This window comes from Microtus pennsylvanicus, chromosome 20 (genome assembly GCF_037038515.1).
Source record: "Microtus pennsylvanicus isolate mMicPen1 chromosome 20, mMicPen1.hap1, whole genome shotgun sequence".
NCBI lineage: Eukaryota > Metazoa > Chordata > Mammalia > Rodentia > Cricetidae > Microtus > Microtus pennsylvanicus.
Genome location: NC_134598.1, coordinates 31,275,728 through 31,301,012, shown reverse-complemented (window position 1 = coordinate 31,301,012; position 25,285 = coordinate 31,275,728). Strand labels below are relative to the sequence as shown.

The window sequence follows — 25,285 nt, the reverse complement described above, 5'->3', positions numbered from 1 at the left end:
AATAAAAAGGAAAGAGTAAGTTGAGCACTAGCAGGTATGCATATATGCATTCTCTTTCTGTTCTTGATGGTGGATATGATTAGTTGCTCCCAGTTCTGGCCAGCCACCTTGCTTCCCTGCAATGACAGACCTGGAATTGAGGTCAAGTAGGTCCTGTCTTCCTTGAGTTCCTTTTGTTACAGTATTAAAAGCAACAGGAAAGCAAACTAAGATCTGAGTGCTGACACCAAATTATTCTTTCACTTCATATTTATTTCATATTTTGAACAACAGTAAAGGTATAAGGGGTGGGATTTATAAGAAACTTCAACATACTTGCACCATACATTAGAACTGGTCCCTTTTGTTGGTGGCACATGGGAGGGTAATGTTCAAGATCAACCTCGGCTTCACATGGAATTTGAGGCAAACCTGGGCTATGTAGACCTTTTCTTGAAAATAACAAGCGGAAGCAGTTGACATTAAAATAAGTTATTCACTACAGAAGTACATAATTTGGAAAATATTGGCACGAATTCTATCATCAAAACCCAAATAATGCAGTCATCAGTGACAGAAGTCTTCCTGTGACCTTTTAGTAACCCTCTCTTACCCTACTCCCCAATCTTCAGAAATCAGCAATCAAGCTGCCAAGTAAGTTTGCATTTTCTAGAACGGAATGTCAGCGTATAACACTGGTTTCTATTGATATATTTGTAGTCAATCCACATCACTGAACATTAGGTTCTTCCCTTCACATAGCTGTGTGGGTGGCAAATGCTCATTCGTTTCCCGGCTGCCCAGACTCAAAATAATCACACAAAAACTGTATTAATTAAAACACTGCTTGGCCAATTAGCTCATGCATATTTCTAGCTAACTCTTACATCTTGAATTAACCCATTTCTATTAATCTATATATCACCACAAGGATCATAGTTTACCGTAAGGTTCTCTGGAGTCTGTTTCCTTGGGCAGCTACATGGCATCTCTGACTCTGCCTTCTTTTCTCCCCTATCTTCGCTTGGAACTCCCGCCTTGCTCTCTTCTGCCCTGCCATAGGCCCAAGCAGCTTCTTTATTCATTAGCTAATAAAAGCAACACATATACAGAAGGACTTCCCACACCCATACTGGGTAGAGCTCCATTACATATACGGTGATTTGTTTATTCCTTTATTTGTTGACAAGTATTTGAATGGCTTCCAGATTTTGGATATTACAATGGAGCTGTTGGGACCATTCCTGTGTGCAAGTTTTCTTAAAATGGCTAAGGGAGGTGACCTGTGGATGTGAGAAATTGGTAAGATGTTTACAAAAATGATTGCACCACGCTTCGAGTGGCAAAATCCCAGTTGTTCCACTTCCTTACCAACCCAAGACCAAGCCGGATTTCTAGGTCTCGGTACTTAAATGAGCATGCAGTTGCATCTCCTGGCTTGGTTTGCATTTCTCTGACGACTGGGATTACACAGCTCTTCCCATGGGCACATTTGCAGTCTTCCCATCATGACTGTCAAAGTGCCAATCTAAATAATTTGCCCACTTTGAAACTTGCGTGGATGCAAGGACATGGCATTTTCCCATTATGCCTAGTGTTTTAAATCTCTTTCGGAGTATTTTTTGAAGAGTGTATCAATTGTTGCTCAAATTCAAGTTAACAATTCTTTCAAAAGTTTTGTTGACGTACTCAAAATTAGAAAAGCTCAAGACCTCTGCCTTATATTATCTTCTAGAACTATCTTTCAATTTAAAACTTATATAGTTCAATCTATTTTAGTTAACTTTTATATAGTACAAAGTATGTCTCACAATTTTTGTTCCAAATAGATATCCACTTATCCAACAAAAACAAAGTATAACCTTCTCTATTGATTTCTATTCTTATGTCAAAAATCAGTTGAGGATTATGTATGAAAAGGCAAGACAATGTAGAGGTTCCTTCATCTTGTATACTTTTGAGGTCATTTTAGACTTAACTAGAATTTGATTCACTTGATAGGAAGACCCACAGAAAATTACCCAACCCTGTTTGAGGAATCTGAGGTCAAGATGCTCCAGCTAACTTAGCTTCTGTTAAGCTGCCTGCTTGTGTAAAACCTTTCCTTCCAGCTGACAAGTGAGACCTCAGGATATAGTTTTTGCCTTTAAAAACTCATTAAACGCCTAGTGCTAACTTAGGTCCCAAATACCAAGTGTAGTTCCAGCCAACTGCAATGAAGACTTATAATTGGCTATCAACTGTGTTATCTCTAATGGACTCTCCCTGGCATACGTATGAGTGTGCATACTGGCATGATAATCTATCTACTTATGGATTTTACCATATTGGTGTGACTGTATGTATACTTATGGCTGGTTGTCTTTTAATAAGAAATTATAAAATATAAACACTAACGTGCTGTTTTTTTCCAAGGTTGTTTGGTTACTCAAATGTTTTGTACTTCAAAATTTTGAGGGCAGTTTCACAGATACTATCTAACAAGATGGGTACCATTCTTACTGCCATTCTGTTGAATACGTGTCAATGTGAGAACTGACATCGCACAGTACGGAGACTTTCAACCCTAATGTGCATGCCACACTACTAAAATGTACTTTTCACTGGAGAATGCAGTGTGTAAGTCTTTTATCAGATCCATCCCTCACTAGCTCACATTTTTATGCTATTCTAAGTGGCATGCAACTTTCTCATTAATTGCTGCCTACATAATGAGTTTTTTTTGAATATTCACTTACATCTGAGTTTTAAATCAGGAGTGAATACTGACTTTGTCAAACGTCGTTTCTGCACCTACTGAAAGAATGTTTGTTTTGTGATAGGCTGTTAGATTTCCTCATTATTCCAAATTGGCATTCTTGGAGAATCTGCTCTGGCCATATCCTTTTTTTTTTTTAAACAGACTGCTAGATTTGGACTGCTAAAATGTGATGCGGAACTGCCCGCATTTATGTCAGGATGCTGTCTTCTTTGAGCAGCAGAGTGATGCTGGCCTTTGTGAGTTGGGCATCAAACCCAGGTCATCCAACACTGCAAGAACTTTTTCAGAACTGGGCGTTTTCTTTAAAGATATGAAAGAACTCATCAGTTTTCATACTTGGCATTTGTGTCAGAAATACTTGTAGGCAATTTCTTTTATTTCTGACATTGATCATTTATGCCTATTTTTATCAGTTTTATTGATAAGAACTAGCTCTTTACTTCACCACCACCCCACCACCACCACCACACACACATTGATTTTGTTTCCATTGCCATTCTTTTTTCTTTTTCTCATTTTGGGGCTCACATATTTTTCTACTTGCAGGTGGACACTGAGGTCACCTAGTATAAGAGTTTCCTTTCCTAAAATAAGCTTTTGATGCTGTGCATTCCTCTACAAACACTACACAGTGTGGCTCCCACAAACCTTAAGGATTTATCTTTAATTATTTAAGAGGAAGAGGGAGACAGAGTTGTGAGAGAGAGAGAATGAATGCAGAGGCCAAAGGAGGTTATCAAACTCTCTGGAGCTGGAGTTACAAGAAGTTGTGAACTATCCAAGGTGTTAACAGGGGACCAAATTTGGGTCCCCTGAGAGAGCAGTATGTTCTCTTAACCACTGAGCCTACCCTCCAGAATCTCATTTGCATTCAACTCAATACACTATTTTTATTTTTTTAAGTATTTATCATGTATACAATATTCTGTCTGTGTATATGCCTGCAGGCCAGAAGAGGGCACCAGACCCTATTACAGATGGTTGTGAGCCACCATGTGGTTGCTGGGAATTGAACTCAGGACCTTTGGAAGAGCAGGCAATGCTCTTAACCTCTGAGCCATCTCTCCAGCCCCTATTCACTTTATTTTTCATATTTAAAGTTTATATATTCATGCTTAAACTAGATTTATGTTCAGTACAGTGAGGCTAAAAGATTCAATCTGTAATAAAAGTAACTCTGGCAACCTATAGCCAATGTAAATCTAGATATGTTTTTAAATCTGCCACCTTGCTGTTTATTTTCTATTTGTCCCACAACTTGTTTACCTTTCAACTACCTTCTTTTGGGTATGTGTGTGCATTAGTATTTATTACTCAGGCATGCATGTGCCCCGTCCACGTGCGGAGGTCAGAAGACAATCAGTAGTGTTAGTCTTAGCCTTCCACAGTGTTTGAGGCAGGGTCTTTTGTTTGACGCCGTGTATGTCAGTCCATCCAGCTGGCCCACAGCCTTCTAGAGGTGTCTCTGCCTCACACCTCACAGGGATGCTGCTGCATTACAGATATGCCCTGCTGATTTGCTGTGGGTACTAAGTGCCCATCATTGTGTGTGTGACTACCCATTTAGTCATCCCCAGGCCGCTTGGGGTTTTGCTGCTCTTTTATGGTTGTATCTTATCTGACATTCTCCTTTATGCAGTCTACTGCCAGGTCTGGTCATCCTGCTTCAGTTAGTGTGAACAACTCAGGGCAGGGTATTTCACTACAACTTCCCAACCTTGACTACAGCCCAGATGTCAGCTTTATGGTTAAGAACACAGTAACATTTTATATTTACCTTTGAAAAATGAGAAATGTCTTTAGTATTTTACACTTTTGGTCTGTTTCTTTGAGTAGTTACAATTTAGGGTATCCTTTTCCTTCTTAAACATTTCCTGCAGCTCCCTCTCCTTGTGGTGGACTCTTTCAGCCTTTCTAGGTCTAAAGAAAAAGTTCTATTTCATTTTCATCTTTGAAAAACATTTTTACTGAGTATAAATCTGAACTGCAGATCCACCTTCAGAACTTGAAAGACAGTCTGCCATGGCATGCTTTTCCTTCTAGGAAATGCCCTCTTTCTTCAGCTTCTATTTTAATTTTCCTTGCAGGCTTTAAGCAATTTGCGGTCATCTGTTACCCTCAGTATTCCGAGTGCCTCTCAGGGATGAAAGTGTTATAGGGCCTATTGCTAATCTATAGTAACTATTATACACATCGTGCCTTTTGTTTACAAATTTCAAACGGGAAGGTAAGGTAATCCCTGTTATTCCATTTCAACCAGAAGCAGAAAGTTCAAGTTCAAATCTTCTATGCTTTGAAAACAAAAAAAAATTTATTTACTATGCTCAGTGTTTAAATCCATGACAAGTGTTTCACCTATACACATAAAATTACTAGTTTTATCAGACCCTTTTAATATACAATATATACACCTATAGATAATATTAATAGATAAAAATACAGCATACAAAGTACTTCTGCATTCTAACCTTGCTTGAGTGACAGGTAAGGAAACTTGTTACAAGTCATAATGCTGCCATATCCGCTAGGAAAAGATTGCAGCATCTCTGAATCACCTGGGAAATAATTATTCATAGGTTTGTATTTATTACGTATATCCTTAAGCCTTCCATCACTTTAGAAACCCATAAAGTTAGCAAACTAAGCTACATCTTAGTAAATATTTTGATCCCAGAAAGTAAAACTGGGCAACAGACGTATATACAAAGTACACAGTTGAAATCTTTGGGCGAGAGGCAACAAGAATGTTAATGGATGAGTAGCTCTCCTACTCCAGTCCTATCAAACCGTGGATCACAGCAGGTGAATGTGTAAATTCTTTCCATGATGAACCTATATAGATAATGCTATGGTAAGGCTAGTAATAGAAAAATACTATCTGTAGCATACTATAATTAGAGAAAGTTAATGGTATAAAACACAGAAAAATAATCTATGCTTTTTACTTGTGAGAAAAATGGCAACAATATTGTAATATTTATTACCTTATAATAAATTTTCACTGATTATAAGTTGAGCCACGGTGATCAAAACCTTATAGCATGATTTTGCATACCATCAATCCATTAGACAATCAGCAGATGTATAGCCCTTGAATTTTCCAAAACCTTATTAGTTTTTCATGTGTAAAGGTCGGAAACCAGAATAGGAGCCCTCAGAAGCAGAAATGTCAAAGGTACCATGTATCTGTACAACTCAAAGTTTTAAAATACAAGCATCATACATCGAACAATAAATAAGTCAGACCTGACGTCATCAGTTAACAAAGATAACGACTAATCAGCAGCATGAAAAAATCCAATTGCCGCTCTAAAGTTATTTCTTCATAAAATAGAGGGTATACCAATGTTTTGAACGCTGGCTACCTAAAAAGAAAATTTGGAATATAATTTGTCCATCAAAAATATAACTGTTTTAAAGAGTCACTTGTAAAACATAAACCCAGCCTTATACGCACATTTTCTTCTCTTAGGCAAAGGGCACTTAGTGTATAGCTAAGGCATTCATAAAGATCCTGTTCACTTCCCTATTAGGAAGAAGGTATTCTGTGCAGTTTTAATATAAAAATATAAATATGTCTGATAGAGATGGAATAGTGCCTGGTGCAAAGCCCACTGTCAAGGCCATGAAAACAAAACAATCCTGACTCTATTTCATTCCTAGTTGCCAGACGCTTCCCAATCATAAAAGCTAAGGTGTTCTGAGTCTTCAGAAGTGGGTTCGCAGTCTTTTGTTTTCTTCTCGCAGCCGTTCGACTTCAGCCACCAATCCTTCATTCACAGAGTATCTTTCCAGCAAAGAGTGTATTTCATTCTGGAAAAGGGGGAATGATTTTTAGATTACTAATTGAGCACACTACTCAGCAAACTGTGTTTTACACACTCAGCTTCACTTCCTTTGTGCTCAATTAAGTAGCTAAATGGTATTTCTTGGACTTAACCACAAAAGATTACCAGAGAAATTAAATATCTGCAAGATTTACAGTCACACACTTGGGTATCTTTTTGCTTAGCCATCAAAAAACAAATCTGTGAGAAAGAAGCCTTAACAAGTTCAAAAGTAGGTGAGCAGATAAGATCTACTTCGCTTGGTTAAAATGTCTGAAGCTTACTTATCTTGGCAATTAGCTGTAACAACTAAGTAAAAATGTATTGGTTTTTACATGCATTTTCCCTCAGATCCATAGACTCTACGTTATTTAATACACTATGTGCTATACTTACCAGCTGTATATGAAACTGCTTAATCATCTCCACTTGCAAATTCACAATATCCTTATGGCACGCTTCCCTAGGAAGAATATAAATCTGTTAGAACTGCAACAGCGTAACAACCCAGGACCATTCACAAAGTATCTTCCCTGTTTACATGATGTGGTATTAACCACAGGTATGCTAGGGTGCAGTGACGTTACTGTATGCTTGGCAGGACACTGACTAACTTAAAAATTAAGGAACTTATTCATCCACAGTGATAACTGGCATTTTGTCAATAGACACAGAGACAGAACAGGTCTAATTCATCTAAAGTCACACAAAGGGTTGAACAGGTTGTCAGCCCAGCCATCCTCCTCTATCTCTCAGTGTGCTATGTCCCTTCTTAAAGAATGGGTCAATGTGGAGAGACAGACTAGCCAAGCACCTGCCTGACCAATGGGAACCTGGAAAGATCACTTAGGGTGCGACCTCTCAACACTAATATCAAAAACAAGCCTGGTCACCTAAAAACTCTGTTAAAATTATCCAGAGTAACAAATACAAAGAAATTTAAACTAAATTTAAAAGGCAAGTTCTTCCTGGGAAAGAAAGAGGCCCAAGGTTCTAGACTGAACATGGGCAGGAGAGTTCCCCATGAGAAGGTGAAGAGAACCAGCAAAGATTCCTTAGATTTTAATGACCAACTGGAGACTGGCCAGAGTTTAGAATCCCAAAAACTCCACTGTCCAGCCCGCACTGACCAACTTCCTCCCCTGGACCTTTACCAGGTGCTTACATTAAAAATAAGGGAGAAGCAAAGACACAGGGTTGAAAGAGTCCCTAAGGCACAGATCATATGACCTCTCGAGGTGGGAACTAAGCCTCTGAAGCTGTATGGCCTTCAGAGAGGAGCTACCATGAGAGCTAAAGGAAATGGCGGGGTCCCTCACACTGTGCCCGCGATGACAGAGGCAGCTGTGTATAACCCACTGGAAGCAGAAACAGAACAACTAAGTTAGAGAGCCTGAGCCATGGGCCTCAGGCACAGAAAGCCAGGACCAGACTCAGTAAAACAAAGCAAGCCCGGCAATGAGAATGGCAGCAGCTGTGGGGCAGAGAACGCAGCCTCCCCAGGACTCAGGTCCTCGTCGGGGGGGGGGGGGCAGGAAGGTCTGAGCCTGAGCCCATCCTAATCAGCAGACGGTGTGAACTGACACGCAGATGCTTGGATAAGCAGGCAATAAGTACTACCACTGTGGTCCTATGCTTACAAACTTCCTTGTAACTGTGTGGAGTCCTTCATTAAGCTGCCTTCCGCTCTCCTTCCTGGCCACTTCCTTCTCTCCACAGACATTCTTAGAACTGATAGCCATGTCTCTGCTCATGCTGTTCCCACACACTCCAATGTAAAACAAAAATCTCTTCAGCATACCTTTCTAAATTTGCCCAAGAAAATTGCTCCCATTCTGTTTCCAATATCATTTTATTTGCGCTAGACTCAGCTGTTATCTAGACAGTTTTGCTATTAGACCATAAATATTTATGCAGTGCTCAAAAACCTAACTATGCACTGAAAAATAAGAGGACTCAGAGAGAAAGGACTAAGGCAGACCACATACAACCTGTGCAACTGTCTAAGTAAAGCATTAACAAAAACAAGTCCGAATAAAAGTACCAGGACAATTAAAAAGCAAGATGAAAGTCTGGTACATAAATACTGAACATGATGAAGGGGGAAGGAGAACATATCGAGGATGTGAGGTTAGGAGAAAAGGCAAACATGCCCAGAGATGGGGAACAGCCACAATCCAAAGCTTTCAGACTGCACAGAAACAACCAGCAGAGGAGCAGGAGACAGGCTGGCTTCCGCATTTGCTCCTTTAGTCCAGTGGCTGTCACAGGACCAAATTCCCCTGCCGTGCCCTCCTGGCCAATCTTGAATGAATTAACAACTCACATTAAACACACAGTCATCCTACCAGGATGCAATGTACTTATTCCAGAGAAACGACAGCCATTGTGTGAAGATTCTCACTTTTGCATTCTTAATATCTGACACTGGGCACACCATAATGATCAAAGACATTTTTTCAGAAAGAAAATTTCTAATATTTAAAGATGCATTCAAAAATATTTTAAAATTAAAAGTGTATACCAATAAAAACTATAGATCTCCGATTTCCTTCTTATTATAATCCAAGTAATTGCAGTTCAAAAAGGAAAACGTGTCTCTCTCTCTCTCTCTCTCTCTCTCTCTCTCTCTCTCTCTCTCTCTCTCTCTCTCTCTTACACACACACACACACACACACACACAAAATCCCTGTAACTGAATATAACTTCCAAACTCTGAAATAACAATGAAAAGTAGGCAACAACATTCTAGAACATGTAACTTAAAAAATATTGTTTGATCCCGCAACTTTCAAAGAATATATAGATAACCCCAATATCTTAATATTCTCTGAGTGAAAAAAAATCAATTTTAATTTATGATGACCTAAAATCCTAGTGCCATACCTGGAGGCAATAGGAGGAACAGTCATCAAAACAATTTCATAATAAAAACTCAAATGATGGGAAGAACAGAGTTACAGAAAGATTTTCTATTTATTTGTAACATTCTGATGTGAAAATGCATGAAATCTATGTCCTGGCAATGCTGCAGCATGCATGGGCAGCCCGTATATGGCGGCTCTGTTGAACTTGTCCATATTGGGTTTCATGGTCTAAGTTGATGAGGATGACTGACCAGGTCTCTTTCTCTAGAGGACACCAGATCTCATTACAGATGGTTGTGAGCCACCATGGGGTTGCTGGGACCTTTGGAAGAGCAACCAGTGCTCTTAAGGGCAAAACCATCTCTCCAGCCTCAACATTCTGATATACTCTTATCAGAAAATATTAGAATTACATGTAAAAGGTATTTGTCAGGCCTGGGGAGATGGCTCTGGCTACAGACACGTCCTGTCAAGCCTGAAAACTTTTCTCCGGAACCCACAGAGCAGAACGAGAAACTGACTCTACACACTGACCTTCGACCTCCATGTGGGTACAGTGACTTATGCTCCCCCATCTGAGCACCACAACAAAATATAAAACAAGCACGGAAGTCTGTGTCTCACACATCACTTCCCAGAGTGAGTGCACTCATAGGTGATCTAGAAATACCGTATGTGAGAACTACATTGAGTATGAAACTCTGCCCACACCCTGAGGTGCAAGGGCATCCTGCACGCGAATTGCACTTTCCCGTCATGCCATCTCCTTGCTGCTCCGGACAAACGTCCCTTTCCATGGTGTCGTATGCAAAGATAAAACTTGGTGTTTCCTATGATTTTGTGGTCATCAGAACTTAGACACAAATAGCAATTGCCAGTGCAAACTCTGGTTCAAGTTTCACACAAGGAAAACACACACCGTGACTAGGGAGGAACAACTTGTTGCTACCTGCAGTCATCCAAGGTTTCCTGTATCATGTTCTGAATGAAGCGGATCTGAACAGAGGTCAGCGGTGCGCTGGGCCGACTGCTCCCAAGGGTATCGACTATTTTCTCTGAGAGTGAGCTGGCTACTCCAGCAGTGACCGAGGATGCTACCTTTGGAACTACAACAAATGGAGAAAATAGTAACAGTGAAGTTGGACTAAGCCATCAAACATTTCTAAATAAGATTCGGTAAAGGAAGACTGGGGAAACTGCAAAAGAACAATGTTCTTGTGACATTCAGAAAAACACTGTCTGCAATACACATTTTACAGACTTTCTATGTCATTACTTCTAATGGTCATTTTCTGTCTATACAAGCTGCCAACTATCTGATGTGATAACGCATGATGGGGAATTAGTCTTGAAGAACCCCTGAATCGTTCCTCTTATAAAAGATTCATGTGACAAGCTGCACCACAAACCAGATGAGCCAGGACTGCAGGAAACAAACAGAAGGAGCATGGCGGTAAAGCAGTGCCACAGGCTAAGCCCTGGAGTCTAACAACTTGGGGAAGAGATTCTCTCAGGCAGCTCTTATACATCAACTTAGCTCCCTTAAATGTAACTGGCTCTTAGGACTCTACGGCATAAATTCTAAGGATAAAACTTCAACACAAACTTTTTACAGATTTCAGGTATTTCCAAAGAGCCCCCTCCTACTCCATTCTGTGCACATGGAATTAAATCAAACCCTTACATGTTAGGCAGAAAATGGAGCTCATATCGAATGACAACATCAGTGTTGCTGGATTTAACCACTCATGCCTTCTAATAGAAAAGGAGAACTCCTGCTGGTGACCAGTCTGCAAACCCACATTCCTTTAACTTGATCTGGTCTGTGGTCTCTCTTTATCCCTTACAAGGGAAACAGCCCTGGATTCCAACTGCACATCTTCACATACAGGATGTGCCGTGTGCTTACCTGGAGTTGAGGATCCATTGACTGGGGGCTCATGTATCAATGGGGCTTCAGTTTCTTTTTCTGGCTTTTCATACTTTTCAAGATTTCTTATTTGGTTAGATGATGGAGAGGTATTTAGAAATCCAGGCTCAGCACCAGAGGAGATCAACTTTGCAAACTTTGTATTTAAAATAAGACAGTCACTCTAATATGTCATTTCTGATCTGGCCCTATTACCCACAAAACTTTTATACAGTTCTCACTTTTCCCCCCAGTAGGTAGGTAAGGAACTGAGAAAGATTGAGAAGAAGCTAATACTAGCAGCAAAGGAAGTTAATAATTAATAAAATTATTAATAATGAATAAAGACATGAATATTTACAAAAGCTAATTTACTAAGCACGTGTTGATTACAATCAAATACAAACACTGGGAAGAGGAAGGGAGGTAGGAGGGATGGGAGGCCATCTCTATATGCTCCCACATCGACGAGACAGAAATATCTGAAAACAGACATTTTTGTACTTCTGACTTCATTATCTTTTAAGTTCTAATTTTAAATATAAATTAGAAAACAAACAGACATTTGCACACGGACAGTCTTGATCTTCCTACGACCTTTGACCCCCAAGATGCTAACACTAAAGGTTCTTGGACACCTCAGATTTGCATTAACACTAAGAACAACTTGACTTTAGGTTACAGAGTAAAACTTGCTTTAGGCTGCAGAGGAAACATATTTTAAAAGAACGTTTCCCCCTTTCTACATATCTCTTTTCTTGTATCTCTAGCTAAGACATCCAGGTTTCCACTTCGGCACTACTTATGCAGACACAGTGAGCTGTAGCTACGGACACAGGCACACCGTCCACTGCTTCAGCTTCACCTCTCACAAGTGAGAACTGCCCAGAACTTCCTTTTCCTCAGTGAGAATAAAGAACAAACACTTATATAGAGCTACAATATACATTATTTTAACTTGATTTTTCTCTTTCAAACCTGAAGTTGATTTTTTCCCCTTGCCTTCATGAGAATAAAAATCATTTCTCCTCAATAAAAAAAAAATAGGTATGAGATATTTTCTTGCAGATGTGCGGCTATCTTCAACATGGACAGGGTTCTGACAGACTTCAGAGCTGTTCTTCAGTCATTAAAAACTGGCATCAAGATTTAAAACTTTCTCTGCCTAGGCAGTACACGACATCAGTAATTAAGACATTCTGAGTGACAAACACTAAGTGTGGTACTATGTTTCAGTGGATACCTGCTTCAAGGAGTCCTTCGGCTCCTGCTTCCCCAGGAAAGCTCTCTTCGCCTCAGCTGCCAGATCAGGGCTTTCACTGTCTTCTTTCCCTGGAGATTCCATGAAGACGGCAAGAGGACTGGAGTGCGACACCAGAGTGCTGGAAGCGACTGGATTTTTTCTCGGGGGGAACACTGAGTTCAGCTGCAGTAGAAAGTCAAGGCCTGGGAAAGGAAAGAAGTGCCGTATGCAGATGAGGTTTCCCAACCTTAAACACGTGATATTAGCACTTAGGATGACGGCAGATAATTTGGATCCAGAGGACTGGCTTATTTCTTAGCTATTTCCGAGAACGGATGGAGATGTGGAGGACATCTTTTCAAGCTTGAAACTGTTTGCTTTGTGGAGGTGTGGTGAACCTCTAAAGTACACGTCTAGGCACACTGATGTGCTCCAGAGCCTTAGCAGGAAGACTAACGTGCACAAGCCAGCCTGCACTACACGGCAGGACTGTCTTCAAAAGCTCCTTTTCTTGTGAAAATACTTTGAAAACTCTAAAGCCCAACCAGTGTTTGGGACAGCATTTGTTCTGAGTGATTTGATTTGTGGTGCCTGTGGCAGTCTGTAAGGTGACCCCTGATGAGTCATGCCTTTGACTCCCATGCACTGTGCATTCCTCTCAGTTTGCACCTGAGTTAGACGAAGGAAAGGAACATGGCAGAAGTGGTATGACGCCACCTCCATGACCAGGGTACAGTGTGGCTTCTCTCTCACTGTCCACTCGGAGGAAAGCAGCTGCCCTGTTGCCAGCTTAACTGAGGGGCAGGAACCCATCTCTCCAGTCACAAGTCACACAAATGAGCAAAGAAGCAGTGTTGAATGCAGCTCTGGCTGATTCCTCAACTGAACCATCAAGAAAGGAAAGACCTGAGCATTGGGCCAAGTGATGCTTAACGCCCAGAAACAGTGGGATGCCAAGTGTTTGCTCTTTAGAGCCGACACAGTGGGGTAGTTGTTACACAGCAGCACGGACAGTATCACTTCTCATTTTCACAAAAATATTTCCTAAGATTTCTTACCATCTCCTTTGCCTGCAGATTCATCACCTCCTTTGCTGACTACAACATCTGTAATAAAATAAGAAAATCAAGTTATTTCTTATTTGCAACATTTTTAATAATAAACTAAATATTTTTTTTAAATTTGTGAAAAAAAGGAGCTGTAGCAACTTGGGCTTCCTATTGGTATGATTGGAGCCAAACATCCTCAAGAGACTAATACAGGTTTCCCTGATTCTGTCAGCTTCCTGCACAACAGCAACTATGAAGGTTCATTCTGCGGCCATGTAAGGAGACAGCAGTACACAATCAAGTCTCAAAACAGGCACTAGTGCTCAACAACCCAGTTTCACTTCATCTTTTTGGTGCCTTCCTGATCTAGGGCAGGCTTCTAAGATTGTTAAACTACAATCTTTGTATATTTAAACTAGGGATAATGTCTTGATTACCTCTCAAAATTGAGAATTAATTGAAATAAAAATATCTTACAAGTATTATAATGTAATAAAAACATATGGCTTTATTGATATTAACTTCAGTCACAGGCTACTGCAATATTGTTAATTATTCATTTACCAGTATATAACAAAAACTGTGAACTCAATGTTAACACATTAACAGAAGAATGGGCAAAAGTCACTAGCAAATTCACCTAAAATACAAATGACCAATAGCTAATGACTATCTGATCAGAAATCTTGTTATCTGCATTATGTATATTCATTCACCTAGTAACTACACTAACACACTCCTCCCTCTCTCTCTCTCTCTCTCTCTCTCTCTCTCTCTCTCTCACACACACACACACACAGAGCAGACTTTTAAAGTTCTTGGATTCCTCTTAATATAAAAATTGTTTAACAGATGAAGAAACTGAGGAACAAAGATTAAGCCTTTTCCTTAGAGAACTACACCCTTGAGACTGACCAATTCCAAGTCAACAAAAGCATTATATGACCATGTTTCCTTACCACGAGGGTGAAGCCCCAATAAACGGAGAAACACACCTCAAATTGGACATCTGAAAAACAATGCAGCGACTACAAGAGAAGCTAGGCTGTTCATGAATTTACACTTAAGACACTTACAAAAGAGCCCTTTCCTTCAGTTGCTCCACCCCCACCGTGTGTGTGTGTGTGTGTGTGTGTGTGTGTGTGTGTGTGTGTGTGTGTTTAAATCCTCTGCTATGGACACTGAAATTTTCTTCTGATTTTTTCAATATTATAAATAAAACAGTAAACACACAAATCTTACGGATGTCTCTGAATATTTTCTGGGGTAATCTGGTAGAAACAGAATTAACAGGCCACAAAGTATGAATAGTTTAACAGTCAAACTACCCTATAGATATGTGCCTGGATCACTGGTGATCCTGCTATTAGCACTGATCCACCCCATTAAGGAATGCGAGCCTCGGCAGAACTGAAAAAGCACCAAGGTGGCAGAGGTTTCTTTTTAATGGTGACATCTAGAGGGTGGTGACAGAGATGATGTAATATACACATAACACTATCATCTATAAGTGCAAAAGAAGAGGCAATCTATTATTACCTAGCCATGAAAACATTGACTAAATATCCAATAAATACTAATAATCTTTATTTTGACATACTAAGCATCCACGATCTTAAGGAGGCTTATTTGAAGCACATACAAGTCAAAGATTGCTTATACTGGCAGAAACTCCTTAAGAAATTCTCTTGGTGCTTAAACTGAGAGACGGAGCACTTGCCTAACACACAGAAGACCCTGGGTGGATCCCCAGGACAGGGGTCAGGGGAGGACCAATCTTTATGGAAATTCAAATGCTATCTTAGGAGCCATGTCCAAGACCAGCATTTGTTTTAGCAGGCTAGATTCTCACATACGGGGTAGAGGAAAGATCCCACTGAGGAACTGAGAAAATGAACAAAAAGCACAGTATTGACCCACTGACCCGAACACTTACCGTCTCTGACTGGTGAGAACATGTCACCTAAACTACTTTTCCTAGTATCATCAAAGCTGGAGAAATCTTGACTCTTTCCACCATCTGTTTCCTTAGATAAAATATCTGTATTTACGCTTCGAGAAGACAAGCCTTGGGAGAATTGGATACAAAAATCAGTGCTTTGATATACATCTAAACAACTGTTACAACCAGAACGAGATCGCAAAAATGAACATCACCCATACTGTGGCAGTTTTATAATTGAGCATCAAGAAAAGCAGCAGAATATGTCAGTGAAGGACTTTTCAAAACAAACAGCTCATTTGTTCATAGGAATCACTATAGCAGACAGTTTCTAAAATCATCAATATGCTTTTGCTGCTCTCTTAAAGTATACGAAATACAATATATGACTGTTATGCTTATGACTGTCTATAAATGAGTAAGACAGATAGATCTACCAGGCATAAAGCATGATGTCTCAAGTACAACAGCAGCTAGCTAACATTTGTTCTCCAACTTGCAGAAAGGCCTCTTGCCTCCACCTAAAGTCTTCTTTCACTAAGACTGGGATTTAACTTGACTCTCGGGATTCCAGAGCTAAAGGACTCAGTAGGCAACGGTAAAGGGTTGCTAGTTAGTACATGGCTTTCCAGCTAAGGCTTTGTGAGAGAAACCATGGATCAGGACCATCCTGCTTAGCCTAGGGGTGTGAGTTAGGAGGTGAACTCCAGCTCCTGCACCGGCAGCACACTGCTGCACGTTTCAAAAGGAGCTTGACTGGCACCTAAACCAACTGCTAGAAAGCCAAAGCCCTGTGTATCACAGCACTGACAGGGTTTCCAGCAGTGCTTTCAGCCTGGCACAGGGACACACACCAGTAAACCAGCACCAGGGGGCTAAGGAGTCCAGGGTTAGCTTGGGCTACACAGGGAGGGGGATGAAAGGGAAGAATGTGGGCAGGGAGGAGCTTGCCTCCTTTTTTCTACGTTCTTAACATCTTTGAATGAATGTTCTAGTCTTTGAAACAGAACAGAGGGTTAGTATCATAGAAAAACAGTACAAAAGCCTTAATTTTCACTTCTTAAAAACTGTTATTTCCTACTTAAACTGAAAACCAGCAACAAATCTATAGAGTGTTTTTTTTTCAATAACTAAGTTGGATAACTCCAGTAGAAAGAGGAATTTTTAAAACTTTAGATTAATTGCTGATACACTTTAAAGTAAGTCATCACCATGGTCACGACTGTGACCACAGTATCACTAATACTGTGGTTTACTGAGTGTCTCATGGGCCAGAGACACATGTTCTCAGATTGCCATAATAATCTTAAAGATTAAACATTATCATAGCAGATAAACAATGAGACAGTAGAGGCCAGAGTGGCTCAGTCAGAACAGCGCTTGCAGTAGAAGCTGCAGAGGATCCCCAGACCCCACAAGGAAAGAAGAGCAGAGTGCCCGCAGTCCCGGCAATGCGGAGGCAGAGGCATGGACCTCTGTAGCAACCCAGAGAGAAACCCTGGAGACAGTAGCGAAGGACTGTGGCACCTAAGCTGTTTTCAGGCTTCCATGCACAGAGGCACAAACCTGCAAGCTGACAGGTATTTCAAAATCATCAGAAATCTGTTTGTGGGGACAAAACAAATACTTTGCCTAAAATTTTGAGACTCTATTAAGAGCTGTCATTAATCAGTAACCCAGCAGACCCAAGCCTTCATTTGCTAATGAGTGCAGTCATCCTTATAGAAGAACTACTTATTAAAAATTGATACATGAGTTCACGGTTTATAAACTATCATTTTAATCTTTTAAAGTTATGAGTAAGAACTGCAGACTCATTTATGAAAGTCATGGCAAATTTTCATAATACAATTAATTTAGCATTTTAGGAGACATTCAGTTATATTTCAAAAATATTTCTTCCAAATAAATAACCACAGTGTTTATCTCCAAGTTCTTAAATAAGGACCTAGTTGTTTGTATGTTGTGACCACTCTGTGAGAGCGACAGAGACCGTCTCGGGAAATCGACACTATCAAAGTCAACACATTTGGTTTTGTCAAACTTTGGTTTGGCTGCTATTTATAAGTGGTAAATTCATACTGAGAAGCACGGGCTTGTCCTGCAAAGTGAAGGACAGGGTAAGGTGTCTTCTGAGACGTGAGACTGTGGTCCTAGCTCCGACTCCTGGTGCAGTGAAGTCACTCCCACACTGCACCTTCCCAGGCTGGAAGGAGTAAGTTGGCAGGGTCGTTAGAAGAGACTACCCACACACTATAACTCTCAGCTAACAAACGAGCAGTTTAATGTGTGCCAGGCACTATGCAGCATCTCAAAATACCCTACACCTGACTTACTTTTCATTTGTGATATGAAACATTAAGAGCCATAAGTTCAAACCAAAAGGACAGCACTGGTGTTCCCACTCTTTGTTCATGACGTAACAAAAAGTGAGCCAGTCTGAGGAGTCTTAAAGAAGGATTTCTGAGTCAGCATTTTGTAGCTAAAACAATCGCTCTTTCTCACAACTGGAATTCAGTTAAAGAGAGTTAGTGCTCCTAAGAGCTCTTTAACAAGGCAAACTTAGTAAGCTTCATCTCTTCCATGGTATCTACAAGTGAGTTTTGCCTACACTCAAATGAGTCCCAGGTTCTCAAAAGTGCTAATTATTTAATATTTGGGCAAAGACAAAGCCCTCAGAACACGCTGACATAAGCAAAATTACCTGCTTTATCCTGAGCAGCAACGGCTCCTTTGCCCACGGCTGTGGTCACAGGCTGGGGGAGAACTGTGGCAATGGAAGGGGCAGTTGCTTCCCTGACGGTTCCAGAATTCTGAGCAGCCCCACTGCTGCTGTTCACAGCAACACTCCGTTTGTTCACTGATGCGCCCTTATTTGAGCAGCCTTTATTTAAACTTGCCTGAATGGAAGAGAATATTTAAAAGCTCGGGTTACTAATGTGTCATACTATACATTAATATTTTATAAATGCCCTCCAAAATTAAAAACTTAATTTTTCATCCTATTAAGCTTGCTGGTATATCTGAGTTCTGGTCTAAACAAAAATGCATTTTAGACTACTTTTGATGAGGGTTTACATAAGAATTAAATATTAAGTAAGTTTAAAATCAAGTATCAGATAGCTTTATACTATGTACAATGTCACCATATAAAGTAACTATAAAGAAATACAATGCTGTGTTTAGTAGACAAGATATAACTTTCTTTTTCTGAGCTAGGGATTTTTAGTACAACTGAAAATATTGAAAAGAGAACATTTCACCTTCGTCAGAGTTGTGGAATACTGAAATGCTATACACTGTACAGATGTCTTGTGGGCACTGATGGTTTTCACGGGTGATTTCAGCATCCTTAAGTCGTACTGATATATTTTCCCACGGGAAGACCCAATAGCCAAAGTGGCTCCATCAGGCATAAAATCTACTGCAGTCAGAGGAGTGTCGGCCATTAAAGTTTTCACCAGCCTGTGGAAAAGGAGGGGCAAATGCAAATACATCGGTACATCCAGGAGTATAAGCTTATATGACACACCCTGCTTTTGTTCTCACATAGCAGGGCACAGCCTCCATTTTCCAGGTAGACCACCTACTTCCTGGAGTCATTACTCTACGGCAGGGATATGGCCAAGTCCCCAGTGTCACTCCACAAACAGCCAGCACCTTCGGGGAGTAGGCACCACATATCCAGTTTCCACTTAGTGGCCTGCTTGTCTCTGGGGGACTGCGACCTTTCACTGAGCAGATGCTACTGTATTCTGAGTTGTGCATCTCTTGACCAAAAGTTAAAAGCAACACAGTTCATGTGGCCAATGGAGACTGACTTGCTCTTTGCTGGTCTATCTGGTACTAGACAAAGAGGAGAAACAAAGGCTTACTGAGCTTAGAGGCTGCCAGATAGTGAAACAAGTCATTCACTAGAGCACTGGTGCAGCCGAACATTGCAGCGCTGGAGTGCTGGTACAGTGGAGCATTGGTGCATTGGAGCACTGCAGTGCTGTTGCACCAGTACACTGGAGCACTGAGTACCAGGGCGCTGATACACGGGAGCACTGCAGCACTGGTACACTGGAGCATTACAGTTCTGGAGCACTGGTATACTGGAACGCTGCAGTGCTGGGCACTGGTGCACTGGAGCATTGCAGTACCAGTGCACTAGGATTTCAATGGTTCAAAGATCATCTATGCATTCAGGGCCCACATTCCTTAAAAATACCTGGTAATGTCTGGAGACTATAACTCAACAAATATCACCGTGCTTAGTGAGGAGACACCAAAAACAGTGTTGAAATATAGTGCTCAGGATGGCACCCACAACAGAGAAACACTAGGCCAAAATATAATTAGTTTAGGAACTCTAATACAGAAAACAAATTTCAAAACAAAACTGTTTTAAAAAATGTTTAGTTATACTTTACAAAAGAATCTTAAGACTGATGAAATAAAGATATACAATGAAGAACCCCTCCCTCCCTCCCTCCCTCCCTCCCTCCCTCCCTCCCTCCCTCTCTCTCCTGGTCTAAAAGCATCCTAATGCCCACGCCATATCCATTATTCTTTCATACATGAGAAAACAAAAGAAAAATTTCCTATCAGATCCATCAAATGTACAAATATTAGATCCTCCTGATAGAGGTCAGATGCCTGTGTAAGTCAGACACATCTGCTAATGAAGTGACTGTGTTAAAGCATGGACTTGAACATGAACATGGTCCATGTTCAGTGGGCAGACGGCTTGCCTAGCATACAGAAGACCCTAGGTTGATGCTAAGTACCACATAAACTCAAGCATTCAGCAAGAGGATCTCAGGTTCAAAGCCATCTTCAGCTAACTGGCTAGGTGAGACCAGACAACAGCACACTTACTTCTTACTTGAAGTGTCATAGAGGATGATTCTCTTATCCAGGCCTATGGTTACAAACAGCAGTTCATTGACAGGAGAGAAACAGATGCCTGAAGCGGGAGCCTTGTGTGTACTGTCAAAGCTATGGTATGAGCTCTGACTGTTGACATCCCAGAGGGTCACTACTCCATTATCCGAAACACTGCCGAGGAGAGACTTCTTAAACAGGGAGTACTTCACGTGCCGGACAGGCTGTGATACAAAGACACGCTGCTGTGACTGCCACAGTCATAAACATCCATACATGTGACTGAAGTCCATCACTTCTGTCTACACCGGGTTAGGACTTCTCTGATTTAAAAGGACAGACATGCTTTGGCCACATCCCACCATATTACTTAATATGCTAGAAGATGGCCCTGCAACATTTCTATGCTCTAGTAGTTGAGTGTCTGTCATGATTTTATGATCTTGGAGAACACAGCTTTTTCAATTTCCTCCATTTCAACTGTTAATACAAAGCATCCACGCTGACTCTATTAATTAACCAGGCTCAGAACAGTCACCATAAATACAAGGCACAGCCACAGTCAAATCCCAAAAGAACACTGGGAAAGAATGAAAATATTTTACCCTCATTTCCTTTATCCCCCCTTAGACTCTGAGAGGCACTGATCTGTGTGGGGCCTGTGGAACTCACAACCTGGCACAGAAGCCCAGCAAGGCGGAAGTACAAAGGAGGGATTGGGGCAGGCTGAACCTGGTGGGAAAGGCATCAGCCTGAGGGCAGTGCTGGCCTTTCTCTAAACACCAATCCCCCACCAGGAACTTCCTTTCTAGTTGATCTGGCCTAGAAGATTCAGGCTGAGTAAACAGATCTTGGATAAAATTGATTGAATCACATCTTCTTCTCCTAAAATAATGCTTTTATATTTCTATTGGTATCACACAATTAATTTTGCTTTAAAAACCTCATAATCTACTTAATTCTAAGATTTCTTTTGTCTCCCATAACAAAAATTGAGAAATAACATAGAACAAAGTCTGACTAAAGAAACATCTGCTACCAAACACTGATGATAAGATAAATTACTGTTAATTCATTAATGTGGCTCCTTGTTCTCATATAGTTAAAGAGTGCAAAAAGAAAACGATGAGTCCTTTAGTTTCCATTTTTGTTGGCAAAAAAACCACAAGCAGGTGAAGACACAATCTTTCTTTTGGTCTATATCTGAGGGAAAAAAGAACTATGTGGGGTTTTTTGTTTGTTTGTTGCCTTGATTGCCACTTTTAGTCACTATATTTTTGGTTTGTGGTAAGGCTTCCTTCCTTCTGCAGTCCAGGTCAGCTTGAACAGGTTCAGGAATGTTCCTTTCCACAGATCAGGGAAGAATCTGAAGCTGTAGCTAGCTTGAGGAGCCATGCCTAAGATCCCGAAGGTGATTGGCACTCCAGTAGGCAGAAATCACAGTTCAAGCTCACCAAACTATAGGAGACCCTGTCTCAAAAATAACTTTTATTTCTAATTTAAAAAACAAGACTAAGAGAGAATGCCAAATGTCTTTGCCATAGCCATAGATAACTGCAGCTTTCTAAATTATTCAAAAGAAATACTGTATAAGTCTTAAAAATTAAACAGCATAAAATGTAGATTTTATAAATGTAAATTTTATAAGTTCAGTGAACAAACAGGATTGCTAATTTTTCCTCCTGTGTAAACAATTCTCTTGCGTAGATAAAATTGTCACAGGCAGTTTTGGGATGCAGTTTGGATTTAAGTGTAGGAGGTGTGCTAATGCAATTAAGTTAAAAGGCCACCAACCTCTGGCCCTAAGTAGGCATTCTTAGACTGGCTTTATGAGGCAATTATAATCTAGAGATACAGGTAAGCTCTGAGCCACAACACTCCACCCCTAAGAAAACAGTTTGTCGTCTTCCTCACCTCTGTCTGGCTCCCTTAGGGAGACAAGCTATTGTCATCAGTTGTGTACGTTTCAGACCCCATACTAAACTCAACTGTAACCTCACAACTACAGGAAAATGGCTTACCATTTCTGGTGGTACCATAAGTACCTTTCTGTACACACTCCTGTATGTGCAATGGGACAGAGCAGATCCCTGGGGTCACAGTCTACTACATCACAGTCATGTCAGTAAAATGTCTCTATTGGATTTCAAAGCTGAATATAAAAATGCACGATTACACCAATTTATTAATTATCTCCTCCAGTTTCCAACACATCTATCACTTCCTAAAACTGTTGATCTGAAATCATTTCTATTTTTGTTGTTTATACTTTTCAGAAATACTAAGTTGAGAATATTAGACAAACATTTTTCTTAAGAATTGTCTATTAATCTACTTTTCCTATTTTCTATTGAGATATTATGAATTAGTGTTAATTTGCAACTGTTTTAAAATTGTTCTTAAAAGTAATGTTCATATAAACTATAATACTTTATTCACTTCCTTTTAATTTTGTTGATTCTCTTTTTGTCAGATCAGAAACAGTCTCAAGGTTTCTGGATACCACCTTCCACCTGTGGATTGTTCTCTGCAGAAGTTCTGTGGGGTGGAGTGGGGGTTCGGCTTCCTGTGTTTCCCTTCTCTGGCCAAGAGCACTCTTCCAGCAGGAAGAAATCATTTCAGACCCCTGAATCCCTCCTTCATTTATCTCAAAGCCATTAACCAGACACTGATCACTGAGAGGACATTAAAGGTCTACTCTGGACAGGAGAGCAGTTACCTGAGGCCAGTTCCCCTGTTCCTAGAGCACTTCAGTCCCCACTTCACCCTCGATCCCAGTGAACTCTACCCCAAGTCCCCACTGTCTGCTGTCTGCTCCTTGGGCCCATTCATCCCCCACAAACTCATTTATCACCCCAAGAAGTACTTTCAGCTCCCCCTTTCCCTTCTCCATTTTGAAGCATAGCTAAGCAGATAAATCTCATTATGTTACTAGGTAAACATACAAACACACACAATTATTTAAGGAGTTTTGAATCAAATCAAGAATTTTATAATACAATTATGCTTCCTTGTTCATTATTAATTCAGTTACTTTAAATAGAACTGGCATCCTACGGTATTTCACAGCCAAAAATCACAAACTTAAAGAAAGGGATGCTTTAAATGTTGGTCCCTTGCTGACTTTTCCCAAGAGACTATAAAACATTTTTATATTTTACTATTTTTATCTTTGATGTTTTTAAATCAAAGATCAAAGACTATCATAGTTTGCTAGACCTGGCATTTTCTGAATACATGGGTTCAAAGTTTCCTTTCTTTTTAAAATACATTTTCAACTTTTCCATTTTTATATAACAATTTTTCAATGTTTAAAATTTTTCTTGGTGAAGCATATCCCATGTTCCTTGAGAATTCTAAACAGCTCAACACTCGCAGCACTGCTAACTTGCTTTCTGAGCGCCCTCTTCAGCTTGCGGGCTGGGGTTCAGTTCTGAGTTAAGAGCAGTGCACATGCTTAAAGAAGGGCACTGACTCAATACTGCATAAGCCTTTGCTTGGGTGGGGGTGGGCGGGGTGTAATGGAAGCTGTTAAAGGTTTCTGACTGCTGCAGAGGGACTGTGGCATCCACTAAGATGTTGACGGGACTGTGGCCGACCACAGCTTGGGTGTTCATCACCGCTCACCCTTGCTACACCCCCTTCACAGGCCTGTGATGAGCCTGCACTGTCGGTTCTTTCTGCCAGACTCGATTACTAACCTACAGAACAGAACAGACTGTGAAGCTGTCTGCTGGGTTAATTTGTCCTTTGCAAACTTACACTCTAAAGAAAAGATGCACCTAGCTGATTCAGACAGGACCAAGAGAGAGTTCACTCACTAGACCTCCCACTCACTGATCTTTATTAGACCTGCAGAACCCACGGCATCTGCTGCTCAGACCATCAGAGCACAAGTCACAGAAACAGACACTGAGACTGACCGCTCCCTGCCCACTCACCATCTACGGCTGAAATATTAGCTCCTCAGTGAGCCTGTTCCTAAATTTTATTGAAAAAGGTCAAAAGCAGAAGAGATTTTCAGAATATTATTAAGATACAGTGCAAGCAATTATAAAAAATTAGAAAACTGTCTGAAATAGGAGACTCTTCAGGTAAACACAAAGAGTGACATTAAGTAATAAAAATCAATCACTGAAAATCAGTGTGACCATACCTGGGACATAACACAGTGACAAAAGGCAGGAAACAAGTTTAGACAAAGAAAATGACTTTGTAAGAAGACAAAGCTATGTATACGGAAACATATAACATAGTATTTTTCAAATAATTTCCATTAATGTTAGGAAGAGAAAAACAAGGGGAAAAAATCTCTCAAAATAGGTACAAAGTAGCAATTTATTTTATGCTCACATAATAATAAGACTGCCTTAAGAACATAACACAGAGGCTAGGCAAGTATATAACAGATGCTAAAGAAATACACAGGTTATTAAGGACATGTTATCGTGCCAAATGTTTCCCCAGTATAAATTATACTAATGCTCCTATAAACCTAAGGATCACTAGTCTAGAAATAAAGTTCTGCAGTCAAACTTTTTTGTAGCATGAAGTCATGTAAAACATAAAGTGAATTATAATTAAAAGTTTTCTGTAGAGCCAGAAATAGAACCCAGAACTTCTTAGGGTTTCTACAATTGAGCTATATTCCAGCCTTAAATTTATTCTTTACAAAATAATTCTCATTTTAAAAGATGAATAATAATCACTTACAGTTACCAGATCTCTGTACTCTTAATAAGCAGGCTTATTAAGACTTATAAAATCTACACATAAAACAAACTATTCACTTAAGGAAAACCAGTGGGTTTAAACATGTGTATTTTAAATACATCTGT

The 25,285-nt window shown here is 40.2% G+C and overlaps 1 protein-coding gene and 1 non-coding gene across 2 annotated transcripts in view; both read right to left on the bottom strand.

Moving 5' to 3' along the window:
• Positions 1 to 5,030: 5,030 nt before the first annotated feature.
• The window catches only part of Nedd1 (NEDD1 gamma-tubulin ring complex targeting factor), a 37,788-nt gene continuing 17,533 nt past the window's right edge, over positions 5,031 to 25,285 (bottom strand). Inside the window, exons 6-15 of the mRNA XM_075954221.1 lie at positions 20,442 to 20,671; positions 18,842 to 19,043; positions 18,283 to 18,478; positions 15,573 to 15,704; positions 13,646 to 13,693; positions 12,588 to 12,790; positions 11,345 to 11,501; positions 10,385 to 10,541; positions 6,964 to 7,030; positions 5,031 to 6,553 (exon numbers count right to left, since the gene is read on the bottom strand). Coding sequence (XP_075810336.1) covers positions 6,449 to 6,553; positions 6,964 to 7,030; positions 10,385 to 10,541; positions 11,345 to 11,501; positions 12,588 to 12,790; positions 13,646 to 13,693; positions 15,573 to 15,704; positions 18,283 to 18,478; positions 18,842 to 19,043; positions 20,442 to 20,671 — 1,497 coding nt within the window. The 3' untranslated portion in view covers positions 5,031 to 6,448. The remainder of the gene's footprint in view (positions 6,554 to 6,963; positions 7,031 to 10,384; positions 10,542 to 11,344; positions 11,502 to 12,587; positions 12,791 to 13,645; positions 13,694 to 15,572; positions 15,705 to 18,282; positions 18,479 to 18,841; positions 19,044 to 20,441; positions 20,672 to 25,285) is intronic.
• On the bottom strand, positions 9,339 to 9,482 carry LOC142839076 (small nucleolar RNA SNORA79). Its single transcript, XR_012908683.1, has one exon. It is a non-coding gene; the product is annotated as a small nucleolar RNA SNORA79 (small nucleolar RNA).